Source organism: Cricetulus griseus (genome assembly GCF_003668045.3).
Source record: "Cricetulus griseus strain 17A/GY chromosome 1 unlocalized genomic scaffold, alternate assembly CriGri-PICRH-1.0 chr1_0, whole genome shotgun sequence".
NCBI lineage: Eukaryota > Metazoa > Chordata > Mammalia > Rodentia > Cricetidae > Cricetulus > Cricetulus griseus.
Window position 1 is genome coordinate 196,369,121 of NW_023276806.1, and position 14,931 is coordinate 196,384,051.

The 14,931-nt window shown below is 38.1% G+C and overlaps 1 protein-coding gene across 3 annotated transcripts in view; it reads right to left on the minus strand.

Moving 5' to 3' along the window:
* Positions 1-14,931, minus strand: part of Mkln1 (muskelin 1) — a 113,574-nt gene that overhangs the window by 6,812 nt on the left and 91,831 nt on the right. For all 3 annotated transcript variants that reach the window (XM_027391606.2, XM_027391603.2, XM_027391607.2), the window contains 4 exons: positions 13,162-13,309; positions 12,128-12,242; positions 10,210-10,349; positions 5,433-5,535 (listed from right to left, as the gene is read on the minus strand). In XM_027391606.2, coding sequence (XP_027247407.1) covers positions 5,433-5,535; positions 10,210-10,349; positions 12,128-12,242; positions 13,162-13,309 — 506 coding nt within the window. The remainder of the gene's footprint in view (positions 1-5,432; positions 5,536-10,209; positions 10,350-12,127; positions 12,243-13,161; positions 13,310-14,931) is intronic.

The window sequence follows — 14,931 nt, forward strand, 5'->3', positions numbered from 1 at the left end:
CTCTATTTCTTTGTGAATTTTTTTTTTTTTTTTTACTATTTTATGTGTATGGATCTTTTGGTTGCATGCCAATTTGTGTGCTGTGAGTTCCTGATGCCCATGGAGACCAAAAGAGATGCTGGAACTGGAGTTACTTATGGTTTTGAGTCACCATGTAGACACTGGGAATTGAACCCAGGAAGAGTAGCAAGTGCTCTTAAGTGCTGAAAGTAATCTCCCCAGCCCCAATCTATATATTTTTGCTTATGTTATCTTTGCTTAGCTCTCACAGCAGAATTACAATTTATTCACATAAAGATTCAGGAATTCATCTAATTTCTGAGAGTTTATGTAGAATTATAGGAGAGTTTCATAGTATAGTTTCTTAAATGATTAATAAAATTACTGATGGAGACACTGGGGCTGGATTAATTGCTGAATTACTTTTAATTACAAACTCAATTATGTAATAAATATGGTATTTTTTTATTTCTTATTATGTCAGTTTTGGTAAATTACATCTTTTAAGGAATCTTCTGTATATCACATTAAGTTCCTCAATGCACTGATAAGGTTTTTTACTGTATCTTTTTGTTACTGTTTTCATACTGGGGTTCTAGTGACTTCATTTTTTCAGGTTGTGGTGGTTTGAGAGAAAAACGGCCCCCAAAGAAAGTAGCACTATTAGGAGGTGCCGTCTTGTTGGAGGATGCATGTCACTATGGGGCCGGCTTTGAGATCTCTTTTTCTCAAGATCCCCTCAGTGTCACAGTTGGTAGACTTCCTGTTACCTGAAAGAAGTAGGACTCTTAGCTCCAGCACTGTGTCTACCTCGACATCCCGATGATAATGGACTGAGCCTCTGAAACTGTAAGTGAGCCACCCCAATTAAACGTTTTCTTTATCAGAGTTGCTGTGGTCACAGTGTCTCTTCACAGCAATAAAAACCCAAACTAAGACACACGTGATGTTGAGTTTATGTTTTCATGTTTTCTTCATGAATCTTGATAAAAGGTTATCCATTTTATTTACTTTTTCAAAGAACCACAATTATACTTTACTTTTTTATAGAATGTTTCAATTTTATTAATGTTCTGTTTTAGCTTGTTTTTCTTTTTTCTTTCTTTTCCAACTCCTAAAATAAAAAATAAACTTCACCGATTTCTTATGGAGAAGTGTGAGAGAAATCTGTTCTTCTAACAAACTGATAAAGTAAATTGAACTGATATATACTATAATTTTAACCAATACCAAACTGTATTACAGACCTCTTTCCCAAGTTCTGCAAATGTCCAATTGCAACCTAAACTCCTCAAGCTGTTGTCTCTAGCTGGTGTCACTAGCCTCTCAGATTGGACATATGCAGTACTAGCCTGTCGTAGTCGGGAGCCTCTACTGACTCCATGAGAAAAGCAACTTTCAACTCCTTTCTTTCTTTCTTTTTTTTTTTTTTTAAAAAAGGTTTTTTATTTATTATGTATACAGTATTCTGTCTGCATGTATGCCTGCACATCAGAAGAGGGCACCAGATCTCATTACAGATGGCTGTGAGCCACCATGTGGTTGCTGGGAATTGAACTCAGGACCTCTGGAAGAGCAGCCAGTGCTCTTAACCTCTGAGCCATCTCTATATGGCCCCTCAACTCATTTCTTTTAAACTACATTTAAGTCATCACATGTCCATTCTACCTTTAAGGAGACTCAGTCTCTAATCTATGTTTTTACTTCTTACCACTCTGCTGTGAGCTGAACTACCATAGCTTATTGTTTACATTTCTGCCACCGCTCTCATGGGTCTTCCTGGTCTTATCCCTTTTCCCTTTTGTCTTTCCTCAATACAGTACTCAGAGTAGTCTAATTAAAATACAGAGATCTTATCATTCCCTTGTACCATATCTGGAGCTGAGTCCTTAACCATTCCAAGTAAAAGCTAAAAAAGTCCTCCTAACCAGACTTATGAAGCCATTCAGTCTGTTTTCCCAATCTCTGTGTATTCTTCTCTAGCCTTATTTCACAACGCTCCCATTCTTCTGACTTCTCCACTTCAGTTAGCATGAGTTCCTTCCATTCTCCTAAACCATGCCAGAATGCACTATACCCCCAAGGATCTCTGTTCCAGCTGCTAGAATTATCTTCACTGTACTATCTCCTCAGAGAACTAACTCCCTCACATTCTTCAAGTCTGTGTGCAAATCTACTTTCTACTGAGGCCTATTATGATAAACCCATTTAAGACTTCAACTGCCCCAATTCTTACCCATATAAATTATGATTTCCTTTAGGCCCAATCCTGCCACTGGCTTTTTGACACAGGTCTTATGTAGCCCATGCTGGCCTTGAACTCATTGTGTTGCTGAGGATGACCTGGAACGCCATATGCTCCTGCCTTCACCTTCCAACTGTTTCAGATGTGGGCCCCCAAAGCTGCTCCTTTACTCTTCTTAGATTACATACTATTAACCAATTTATAATTATAATAGACTATGTATTTTTCTTACTTAATATGTTTGTTATCTTCCTTAAAAGGATGTTTAGCATCTACTGAACAAAGATCATTCCCTTTACAAATATATTTCCTATGCCAAGAATGCCTGGCTATGTAAAGAATCAATATACAACTATTAAATGAATGAGAACAATTATTTTGGAATCCTAAAAGAATTGTATAATTAGTACAAAATGTGGTCTATTAGTTGAAAATTTGTTTTCCCCATTCCTCTATTAAAATGTCCTTTATGAAAATGGCAGGCTTGATTTTGGCATTTTTTTTCCCTCAAGCCTTTCTAGAAAAAAAAATACATAATTTTTATTAGCATGTGCTAATTACACATAACATGTTTCGTCATCACATTTTTATACATGTATAGTATATAATGTATATATATACCTAACCTTTCTAAGGTCCCCTCTCACTGCCTTTCATGAGTTTTTGTTTCATTTTGTGGGTTCTTGTTTCTTGTTCTTTGGTGGTTGTTTGTGAATTACTACATTTTATTAGTTTGAACAAACAAACAAAAAACAGGATCCTGAGGGTAAAAGCATGGGCTCAATTTAATTATTTTAATAAAGTTCATTGGAAGTTCAGAACCAACAGTCTAGAGACTGAAGGAAACAAGGAATCATGTTTCGATTTACAAAGGTAGGCAACTGTCACTGTCCTAAACTCGTTATAATACAATGATGAAAATTATGATAATTTTCACATCTCAAACATAAAATACTTTAGGTTACTGAGAAGTTAATTTAATTAATGAGAAAATATGTAAAACAGGGGAAAAAAATGACAACCCAGACTGCTGGGTTATAAAATAGTTTAAAAGTTAAACCTGCTTACCCATTTTAAAACCATATTATAGTCTGGTAGACCTACCATTCCCAATTATCAGGTATTTTCTGTGTTTTGTTATACATGCAGACAGAAGAGTGGGTGAGGGTACAGTCTGAGTTTGGAGAGGATTCTAATGTTCACAAGCACATACCACCTCACTAACTTCCAAGGCTAAGCAACTCTTGCTTACACTTTTAGAAAATGCAAAGGAAACCTGTATCATACAAAATGTAGGATTCACAGAATAGGAAAGCCAGCTACCAATACTTTAAAATGGCTGTCCGAACTTGCAATAACTCCCTGTCCTGATTTTTCCCATTAACTCTAAGAGCAAACTGTTTTATTTGACCTACTTACCAATCCCACAGCTGAAATTATTTACTCTGAAATATTTGGTTTTGGTCTGGTTTTTAAAAATAAGGGGAAAATAAGTATGTTCAGTTATGGCCATTTTATATAGGACACGGTGAAAATACAAGGAAATCTATTTAGAACTCTCAAATGCATGGTGCAACAAAAATGTCCATTAATGTATTTTCATAACTACATAGTGTAATAAATCATGGCAAATTACTCTGTTTCTCAGCAAAAGAATAGTAATTTCCCACATTTCAAATGGTATCAGGAATCAGATAAACATTCAAAGAAAAACAATTTATTGTCCCTAAACAGAGGGTTCTAAATTGTAGTTTGCTCATTCTATACTTGAGGAAGAACTGCAACCAATAATGAGTGAGAAAGACGGAACATATTTTCACAGTAAACTCTGAGGGAGTACTGTTTTGGTGTGGAAGACATGAAGGTTTTATTGTCTTAAAAATACAATGATCCTGGTGCATGAAAGAATCTGACATTTAATCAAAATCCATGTCAACACTGAAGGAGAAAAGTGCTCAATACTGCAGTTACGAAGCCAGCGCAAGGCAGCACCACACAAGGAAGCAGGCCTAAGGGACGGCTGTAGCCCTTCGGCATCAGCTGGGAGTAGAAGAGCGAAATGACCGCAGCTCAGGTGCTGCTAAATGAACAAAGACACGTGAAGGGCCAAAGCAATCTCTGAAGCGCCAGAAAGAAACTGTAAGACCCAGTGCAGACATGTTCACACACTGGATAGGCACATGTGTCGGTAAGAACAGAAATCTTAAACATTGGCTTCAACTTCATGGAACAAATCCTGAGACTCATTTCTCAAGCTTAGGAATTAGCTGGAAGAGGTTAGTAGCCCATAGTCAAGTTCTACTGCTAGAACCTTCTTACAAATAAATACTAACACTGCAAGTATTCCAAACCCACCTCCCTCTCTGGCTCCTTTTTCCACACAAAGAGAAGTTCTATTTCTCTCTTAGACATTAACAGCAACAGACGTGCATATTGAACCATTGTATATAATCCTTTATGATCTATAAAAACTGAACTTAAAAAAATTTCCTCCATAAATATAGAACTAATGTCGAATTTAAATTTTTATACCATTATAATCAGGACTGGAGAGATGGTTCAGTGGTTAAGAGCACTGACAGCTCTTCCAGAGGACCTGGGTTCAATTCCCAGCACCCACATGGCAACTCACAACTGTCTGTAATTCCAGTTCCAGGGACCAACACCCATGGTAAAACACCAATGCACATAAAAAAAATAAATAAATTTTTATACCTAAAAATTCTTTTTGAATGAATCAAATATGCCTGCTCAATTTCCTTTTCTTTTTCTTTTTGGATACAGGGTGTTATGAGACACCTTGTGACTTAGATTAGCTTTTAATTAGCAACCCTCCTGCCTCAACCTTCCTAATGTTGGAGGACAGGCATTCAGTAACATATCTGGCTCTGCCTATTCACTTTTTTTTTTTCCTTTCTTTGGTTTTCTGAGTCAGGGGTTCTCTGTGTAGCCCTGGCTGTCCTGTAGACCATGCTGGCCTTGAACTCACAGAAATCTGCCTGTCTTTGCCTCCTGGGATTAAAGGTGTGTGCCACCATCACCTGGCTGCCTGTTGCCTTTTTATTTCATCCATTTTTATTATCCTCAAGATCAGAGCATCATATTTTCTTCATTTTCCTTTAAACACTCAAACTAGAAAAACATTTAAAAAACATAGTCCACTCCTGAATTTGAGTCCCATCTTTACCTCTTTTGTCTCTTCTGGGTCTGAATGATCCACAGTTATATAAAGATCATTCTGTAAATACTTCAGAGCACTAAGAGGATCCATTTGGGCCTTCTCTTCAAACCTAGAAAATACAAAACAAGGGAACAATTACTCTGAGTTATGAGAAATGCCCTTAAGACTTGAAGAAAGGTGCTTAGACATGAGCTAGCTATTCTGGGTATCTAAAAACCTTGTGTTTTTGTGCATCAGAAAAATAAGAATTCTCCCACGCACACTACAGATGTCAAGTCTCCAGAGATGCAACAGAAACAGAACATCGGTGCCAAGACTTCCTACCTTGGCTGTGCAGCCCGGCAAGGCGGCTCAGCTGACAGGGTCCTTGCCACCTCCTTTACTGGGCCCAATTCCATCCTCAGAACTGACTTCCCGAAGTGTCCTTTATCCTCCACATTCATACTGCAGTGTGCACACAAGTGAGTGTGCACACACACTTACACACCAACCTTACAAGACCCCAATGTGTCACATCAAAACCAAGAAGATAAAGACTAGCTTTCTTAGACTAACAGACTAGACTTTCTGATGACAGGGGTTTTTTGTTTGTTTGTTTGTTTTAACAGTTTGGAAGCTGAAATGAATAAGGCACTTAAAAAAATCAATTTTCTTAATTAAAAAAATTATGTGAGTGTTTTGCCTGCATGTATATATGTACACCACATGTATGCCTGGTATCCAGAGAGGCCAAAAGAAGGCAACAGATCCCCTGGAATGAGAACAACGGACAGCAGTCCAAGTACGGCACTTTTAATAAGTACCATTAACACAGGTTAGATTTTTTGTAAGTTGAATATTTGCCTAATTTTATTTATTTTTTTAGTTTTCCCACTTTCCTTTCCTTCCTCCATCCTTTCCCATGATACCTTCCTCCCTCCCTCTCAAGCGCATGGCCACTCTCTCTATGATGGTTACTGTTACTTGTAAATGTATCAATGCATTTCCTTGTTCTTTTCTAGGAGGCACAGTCTCACAGAAGACTTCTTCCCAGAAGTTCCCTGAACCTTAGGCGCAAAAGTTTTGTGGCAGATGTATCCCTTAGGGCTGGGTACCCCACAATCAGTTGATTTCTGTTTCTACAGCAGTATTGATAACGATAATAGAAACAAATACAATAACCACTTAAATATGCTTGATATGATTAGGTATTTTACATATTTCATTTATACTTAATATAACTCTCATAATATGGATACATTTTTCACCATCTGTTAAAAAAAATAAGAAATTAAGCCCTCCCCTCGACCAAATTGTGTCAGGATAAGAGCTAGTAAATAACAGAAGCAGAATCAAACACACGTGTGAACAACTACACAGCTGAATTCTCTTAAGTTAAAGAAAAAGAAAATTTGCTTGCAATGGTGGCCCACATCTTTGATCCCAGTATTCAGGAGTAAGGCAGGTGAATGTTTATGAGCTGGAGGTCAGCCTGTTCTATACAGCAAGTTTCAGGCTAGCCATGAGACCCCCTCTCTCTCTCTCTCTCTCTCTCTCTCTCTCTCTCTCTCTCTCTCTCTCTCTCTCACACACACACACACACACACACACACACACACACCACACACCCACCCACACCCCATCACCAACAAAAAAACCCCAAGTGTTTGTTATCTACTTAAATAAGACAGTGTTCATTTGTTACAATATAACTATACAGATGTTTATATATGATGCCTTTGAAAATGCTATATAGTTATATAGAGTACATAGGTTCCTCTGGGTAAGGAAGATGGTAAAGACCTTTCCCAATGGAGTTCAGGCTGATACTGCTTCAATGACAGGCTATCTTTACTTTAGGCAAGGACAAAATTAAATGTGAACCACTACTGTTCTCTTGTATCAGGTAGTGCTCAGATAAGAGACCCCTTAGCAGAGGTCATTATTACTCTACCAACTTATCCACAACAGATTCAAGTATTGAGCCATAGGCAACTGTCTCAAGCTAGATCAGCAGCTTACCAAGTGGCTTGTCAGAATCCCTCCCAATAGGGACATTCTTTAAAGAACTCTCTCTTAAGAGAACCAAAAGATAGATATACAAGGATGTGATGGTTTCAAAGAAAAAGGTTCCCAAAGGGAGTGGCACTATTGGGGGTATGGTCTTGTTAGAGGAAGTGTGTCACTGTGGAGGCGGGATTTGAGGTCTAATATATGTTCAAACCAGGTCTGTAAGACAGTTCACTACCTGTTGCCTGCACACCACCATGTATCACCCGGATGATAATGGACTGAACCTCTGAACTGTAAGCCACCCAATTAAATGTTTCCTTTATAAGAGTTGCCTTGGTCATGGAATCTCTTCACAGCCACAGAAACACTAAATAAGACAAAGGACATATAAAAGCAGACACAGAGGAGGGGGTGGGCTGAAGTCATAAAATAGTCAATCAGCCAGCCTGCCTGCCTAGGCTCTGAGACCTAGGGAAAGCAAAGTCAGAAGGAGCCAGCTGTATAGGAGGACACAATGAGGCAAATAGAAAAGCCACTGGAACTGTTCTGGCTTCACATACAACTCTCCAACTGGTCTCATTACTAAAATACAGAGAAGGTACCTTAATGCCTGGCTTGCTGCTAAAACGACTAAGGGGTCCTAGGCTTCCTCCAATCTTCTGCAATGTGAAATAAACCCAAATTTCACTTTCCATTCTATTAAGTTCAGTAAAGAAAGCAGTTTCCTGGAAGTTATGTCTTCCCTCCTGTTTGTGAGTTTTGTTGTTGTTTCCATCTTGGGGTTCTTAACGTGTAAAAAGTACTTCTGTAGTCTAGAATTGTGTTTAACCAACAGTTCTTCCCTACTGTTAGACATGAATTTAATGCTGTAAGAAGTCTTGCTCCTTCGACACACAAGTTGTTAATCAAGTTTAGAAGACGAATATTATATTAAAAGTTAATGGTGACACTTTATTTATATCCTTGGCTCACAAGGTACTTTTTTCCTTAAAATATATATGTTAACTAAATAGAACAAGTAAATTTCCACAAGAAAAACAAAAAGTCACCTATCAAAATGTATTAGCCACTTTACAGAAACAAGCTTCTATTCTATATGTAATATAGGAAACTCTTAAATTTGGCTAAAGTTTAGCAGAAGAAAAGGTCTACAGGTTTCCCAATGTTTAAAGTGGGCCTTCTATGACCCGTTTGACAAACCTTCCAGAATCACCCTTGATGCCTCTTTGTCTCATATCCATACCCAAACCACCAAAACGTCTATTTGTAGACCCTTCACTGTCCATCCAGAAACTCACTGTCCGTTGTCAATCTCTTCTGCAGTGTGCCGCCAGACAATACCAAACATCCTTTTCACCCTGGTCGTTCCGCATGCTCTCCTCTCTGCTGGCGACTAAACGATGTAATGTCAGCTCAAGCCATGTCTTCAAGTGTTCACCGATGACTTCCATGTTACATAAAAGCTTCCCAAACTGAACTTAGCCTTCCCAATGTATAAACTTACTGTTTCTGAAGAATTCTATATGACCTTATACCCTTTTGGTAAGTCTGAATGTGTTACTCATCTTTGAAAATCTAACAACTCCTATTTCCTCAGAGTAAAAGCAGGAGGCTTGCAGAATTTGTCCCCACCGCTGTCCCTTCAGCCTCACCTGTTACTTTCACCTCACTCACACCCACTGGAGGTGGAGACAAGGGGGATTTCTGGAGCCAGTCCAGATGAATGTGTTCTGATAGCTCATGTTCAATATTGGAAAAAGGACCTCAAATACATATTTGTCTTTTAAAATTTTACTTTTTTTTTTTTTTTTTTTTTTTGGTTATGTAGACAAGGCTGGCCTTGAACTCACAGAGACCCACCTGACTTTGCCTTCTAAGTGCTGGAATTAAAAGGTTGAGTTACTTCTCTGGGCTGTATCAGAAGATTTTTTTAAGAGCTAAATTTAACTTATATCTACCAGTTGTTCTAGCTGAAGCAGAAAAAGAAGCACAATGGTTTTTGAATTTATGTTGCCCTTTTACAAATAAAGTAAACATTAAATAAGATACTAAGAAGTGGATTTTGGTAACTAGCTGAAAGTGCCTCAAAGTTTAAACCTTATTTTAGTCCATTCCTTGTCATCCTGACTGTCCTATAGGAAATAAATTTGTTTATATACAAGGATGCCTCAAAATAGCTTCTGCATTAATTTCTCTAAAATACAACTTGTGAAAGCAGAGAAAGATAAATAATTAAGCATATGGTTTTTAAAAAAAGCACAAACACAAAATGACTTAGTGGAGCCCATTCTATATGGAGAGATACCTTGCTCAGCCTAGACACAGGAGTGTGGGGGGTGGAGAGGCGCCTTGGTCCTGACTCAACTAGATGAAGGGACAGACTTAGTAGACTTCCTCGGGGAGGCCTTACCCTCTCCATGGAACAGATGGGAGAGGGAGAGGGTGGGAGTGAAAAATTTTACTTGCTTATTAAGAAGTTAGCACCTGTATGTGTCCTTACTTTGTATGCTCCTTTGTAAAATGAAGGCAAAGTGAAGAACAGACATTTACAAAACCCACTGTCTTTGCAGCACTCCACTACCTTCTCTGACAGTCACACCAAGAGTAGCTGACAATGCTAATTAAAGATTCTTTTCAGTCAGGCTATCACTATGTAGCTCTGGCTGTCCTGGAACTCACTATGCAGACGACACTGTCCTTGAACTCATAAAGATCCTCCTACCTCTACCTCCTGAGAAGTAGCATTAAAAGTGTGAGCTACCACAGCCAGCTTAGTAAATTACATTTATACCTGTGTTTTCTTATGAGGTACTTGCAATGCCTCAGTAAGTAATCTTTTGAAGGTCTACACAACTTCAGTGACCAGAAGTCATCTAGTCTCATCTTTGGAGAGCAAGATTTTCCTGGATTTCCACCAAATAAATAATGAACCTATAAGAAACACAACAAACCAGAATGTAAAGAGCTCATACATACCCACAAAACTACAGAGCTCATAAGGAAATTTCTTTTATTAGGAGTATGTGATAGTTAACTCTCTTTGCCTTATTCATTTGATAATTTTTAAATTGATACATTCTTACCAAAGGTTTCCCATGATTTTTCTCTATTCCATTTTACCCTAAAGCACTTTCCTAAACTACATGTGGATTAAAATTGTACTATTAGAATTGGAATGATAATGGAAAATGAAACAAAAACCATGGTAGGAATAAGATAATCCAACACATATTTTAGAGAACTAAAAATAAAAGTATTATCTAGTTAATTGTTGATCAAAATAAAAAATGTTAGATATTCAAAAGAATTCTGACATAAATTTTAAATAGAATTGTTGAAGGTCAAGAGTTTAACTTTAACTTTAACATCTCTGATTTAACATAAATGCCAACTAGTAAAAGACATATATAACTTTCACAATGTTATTCCATTGTTCAATTAATACCAAATAAGAAATGTAAAAGGATTACAATCATGATTTCATCACTAGAGTAGAAATTATTGTATACTTACACGAAACATTAAAACACTTCCCTGAAAATTTGAAAACATTTATATTCACAGTACTACAAAATAAACAATATTTCTAACCTAGTAAATGAAAATTATTCCTAGCCCACTGAATGACAATTCTTCATTACCCTCTTAGGAGTAAGGGCTTGTATTCATTTCCATGTTATCTTTTATCTGAAAGTTTCAAGATATATAAGCACTGATTTTAATACCTACGGCTTAATCAGAAAAAATTTGCTCTGCCAGTAAATTTCAATACAATTTGAGTCCAGTTGCTAAATTTCACATCAAATTTAAGAGGAAAATAGTTACAGAAACTACTCTAAACACTTAAGTGATACAAAAATTATTTTCACAATGCCAGTAGACAGAGGTCACTTATACAAGAAATATATAGATGAAACAACTTCTTATACAATTGGAAAATCTAATGCCTGGGAAGTTATTATATACCTGTTCCTTTTCAAAATGCAAAAACTGCATTTTATACTTGAATATCCACAACATATACACAGTGACACATGGTATATGTCTGTTCCATGGAGTAGAAAAGAAGCCACTGACAGTTTTCAAAATAGAAAAGATGCTATGGTGCGCACCTGTAATCTCAACGTGAGGGAGGCTAAGGCAGAAGAATCTCCTGTTTGAGAACAGCCTGGGCTACTCAGTGAGACCCTGTTGCAGAGGAAAAAAAAAACCAAACAACATAAACGATGGAAAGTCCCAGGAATTATTACGGACCATACAAAAAGTTTATTCTCTTGAAGAATTCTGAGAAACACTGGGGCTAGCTAGTGGGATAGTCCTGTAATTCTAGGTACTTGGAAAATTGAGGCAGGAGGATTGCAAACTTTGGTTGGGCTACAAAGTGAGTTCTAGGACCGCCTGGGCAACTTACCCAGTGTCAAAATAAAAAGTAAAAAAAAAAAAAAAAGTGCTGGGGACAGATATATAACACAGTGGTGGGGTGCTTGCTTATTATGTGAGAGACACTAAACTCAATCTTGTGTGTGTGTGTGTGGGGGGGAAGTGATGGGGATAATATTGAATGCCTGCTACATATTCTATTAAATGTCTGCCTCTGTATTGAAACTTTTCATTCAAATCCACTTAAAAGCAATCAGAAATAAGATCTATTTGGGGGTACTTTCTGACTGTAGTCCATTGAAAATATACAGCTAAAGTGGTTAGCGTACCTTGTGTAATTCATCATAAACGAGCTGATGAGCAAACCTTGGACATGGCTCTTCCTCCTGAAGACTTTTGCTCAGATTATCTTTTGCAGCTTGATCATTCTTATAGACACAAGACCTGGAAGACACCACTTTTAAGACACTGTACTTCTGTCTATACAATTATAGCGGGTAAACTAGCTGCCAATGCCCAACTATCAACAGAAAAAAATGTACAGCTGTCCACATCAAAGTGGAAAGTCAGTGACTCTCATAAGGGGACATGTACTTGTTAGAACTAGTTCTGACATTTCAAAATAGCTCACTCCAGAACAACCTATCTTGTGCTTGGAATCAGGTACTGTATTCACGAAGGGTTAAAAGTGAAGTGTTGTTTTACTGTGTACTCACAGTGGAGGGCTCAAGCACACTCTCATCATTCTGAATGCAAACAAAACGTCTCACTCAGGAAACAACAGATCCCACAGCTGCCAAGCATATTGCCATAGAAAATGGAGCTGGTTCTTGGAAGTGTTTCTGTTGTCACTGAATACGAGAGCTGGATCTTCTGCAACTGTTTCCCAAGCAGAACACGCAGCGTCTGCTCTGCCAGATGCCCTGGGACAAGGCTTGGCTTGGAAATGCTAAGTCAAACCTACCCTTTGCCAGTACTGGGATACTGTTGGTAGAACGTTAGGTTCAACTTTACCTAGTTACTTGGTGGTAACCTAGAGCAAAATACAACTCTTTAAAGCCCCAGAACAGGAAGTATCAGAAAGCGAACAACAGAGTAAAATTCCACTCATTTAATATCACTTATACACAAGTACTGATCTTATCTAGGGCACCGATTTCTTTAAATTACTGATATTTTAGGCCAGGTGGGTTGGCTCACACCTATGATCCTGGGCAGAAGTGAGCAAATCATGAGTCTCAAAATATGTTTAGTATTCTTTCAATATTACAAATTAACACACACACCCCCACTCTGCTCATTTTTAAATAAACCAGCTTCATGTAAGTAACACTGGGATTGCAGCACAGACATGAGTCCTTACCAGCTATTCCTCACAATGTCATAAATCCAGAATGAATTTCTAACGTTCTCTTCCCTCTTCTCTTTGTCTTTGCTGAGTCCAGATAAGACATGTATTTCATTTAATTCTGGATCAATAGTTGCTCTCTGTGTGAATCCTGTCATTGGCACTAAAAACGGAAGAAATACTTAAGATGGCAGTACTTACAATAAACAGGAGATTAGTACTAACTCATTACACATCTTCATTTTGCTCTATATGTCCACTGTATTTACCTTTTAACACACCTCACAGCCTTTTGTATTAAACCACAGACTTTGTTTACAGCCTTTTTTTCCGCTTAGAATGTGAGTGACATAAAGGCAGAGGTTGCTTTGCTCATTACTTGGTTCTCAGTGTCTAAAGTAGGACATACACATAACACAAGCACACGCACAGAGAGAGCGACAGGGGGAGGGAGGGAGAGAGGGAGAGGGGAGGAGGGGAGGAGAAAGGAAAGGGGGATTGGGGAGAGAGGGGGAGGGATGCAGACAGAGCACACAGTGAGCATGTGCACAAGAGCGAGCACCAGAACGAGTACAAATGACCTTAAAAATGGAAAGAAAAATTACAGAATGAGAGCAAAGACCTGCAAGTCATATATCTAAAAAAACTTGTGTACAGGGTAAGTAATCCATAACTCATTCTTAATTTTAAAACAAGTAAAGCATTTCCAAGAATATACTCAAGTGGTCAATAGACATAGTAAATGGTACTCAGTATCATTAGTCCTTAAGAAGTACAAATCAAAACCATGATACAATACCATTTTATGTAGGCAAGGTGACATACACCCCTACAAGCCTAGTACTCAGGGGCTGGAGATCAAGACTAAGGTTGAGGGGAGGTAGAGGGCTGTGGCCACCAGGAGTGGCTTTTAGAGTACTTAATGTACTCACTACACACATTATTTCTCCTTGAAGAATCTTGCCCTCATTTGATTGATTACAAGGTCAGTTTTGTCATGGTCATATTTGTGGTTATATTATTTATCAGCTCCCCTAATGTCTATACTATCACTTTCCTTGTAAAGTCACATGTTTAAGGGCAATGAGACAATTCTACGAATGTTTTCTAAAGGCCATAGAACATATAACATATGCTTCTGACTATGTTCATTTGGGCAAATTACTGGTTCTAGCTAACAGGCCACTGTGCTTACTTTGAATTTGTGGTTCATAGACTTGGCTTTTGATCACACACGTTGAGTTTATTGATTTCTTTTGAAATAGCTATAGTCCTCTAGTGTCTATTCATGTTGGTCTGTAAGGAGGTAATGTTTTTCAGAGATTGAACAATACATTCATTTGGAAGAGAGAAAGGTGAAAAGTTGGAGGCCATAACTCAACTGGGACTAGTATCAGTGACTTTATAGAGAGGAAGAGCCATAAGAGAGTGAAGCCTATACAACAAGAAACAGCCAACCACTTCTGTGTACTAGCAAATCCCTATGTAAGGATTCTGTATTTTCAACCCTTTGGGGCAAACAGGAAGCAGTCACTGAAAGAGAAGAGTAGGAAAAATGAACTAGTGAGCTCAGATGTCAGTGCATGGCTGCTTCCATCAATTCTGGGCACCCCCAGGAGTCCCTGCTTTGGCGGTCTGAATGAGAATGGCTCTCACCTGCTCCTATGTTTGACTGCTTCATTCCCAGTTGGTGGAACTGTTTGGGAAGGACTGGGAGGGGTGACCTTGTTGGAAGACGTGTGTTACTGGGGATGAACTTTGAGGTTTCAAAAGTCCACATCATTC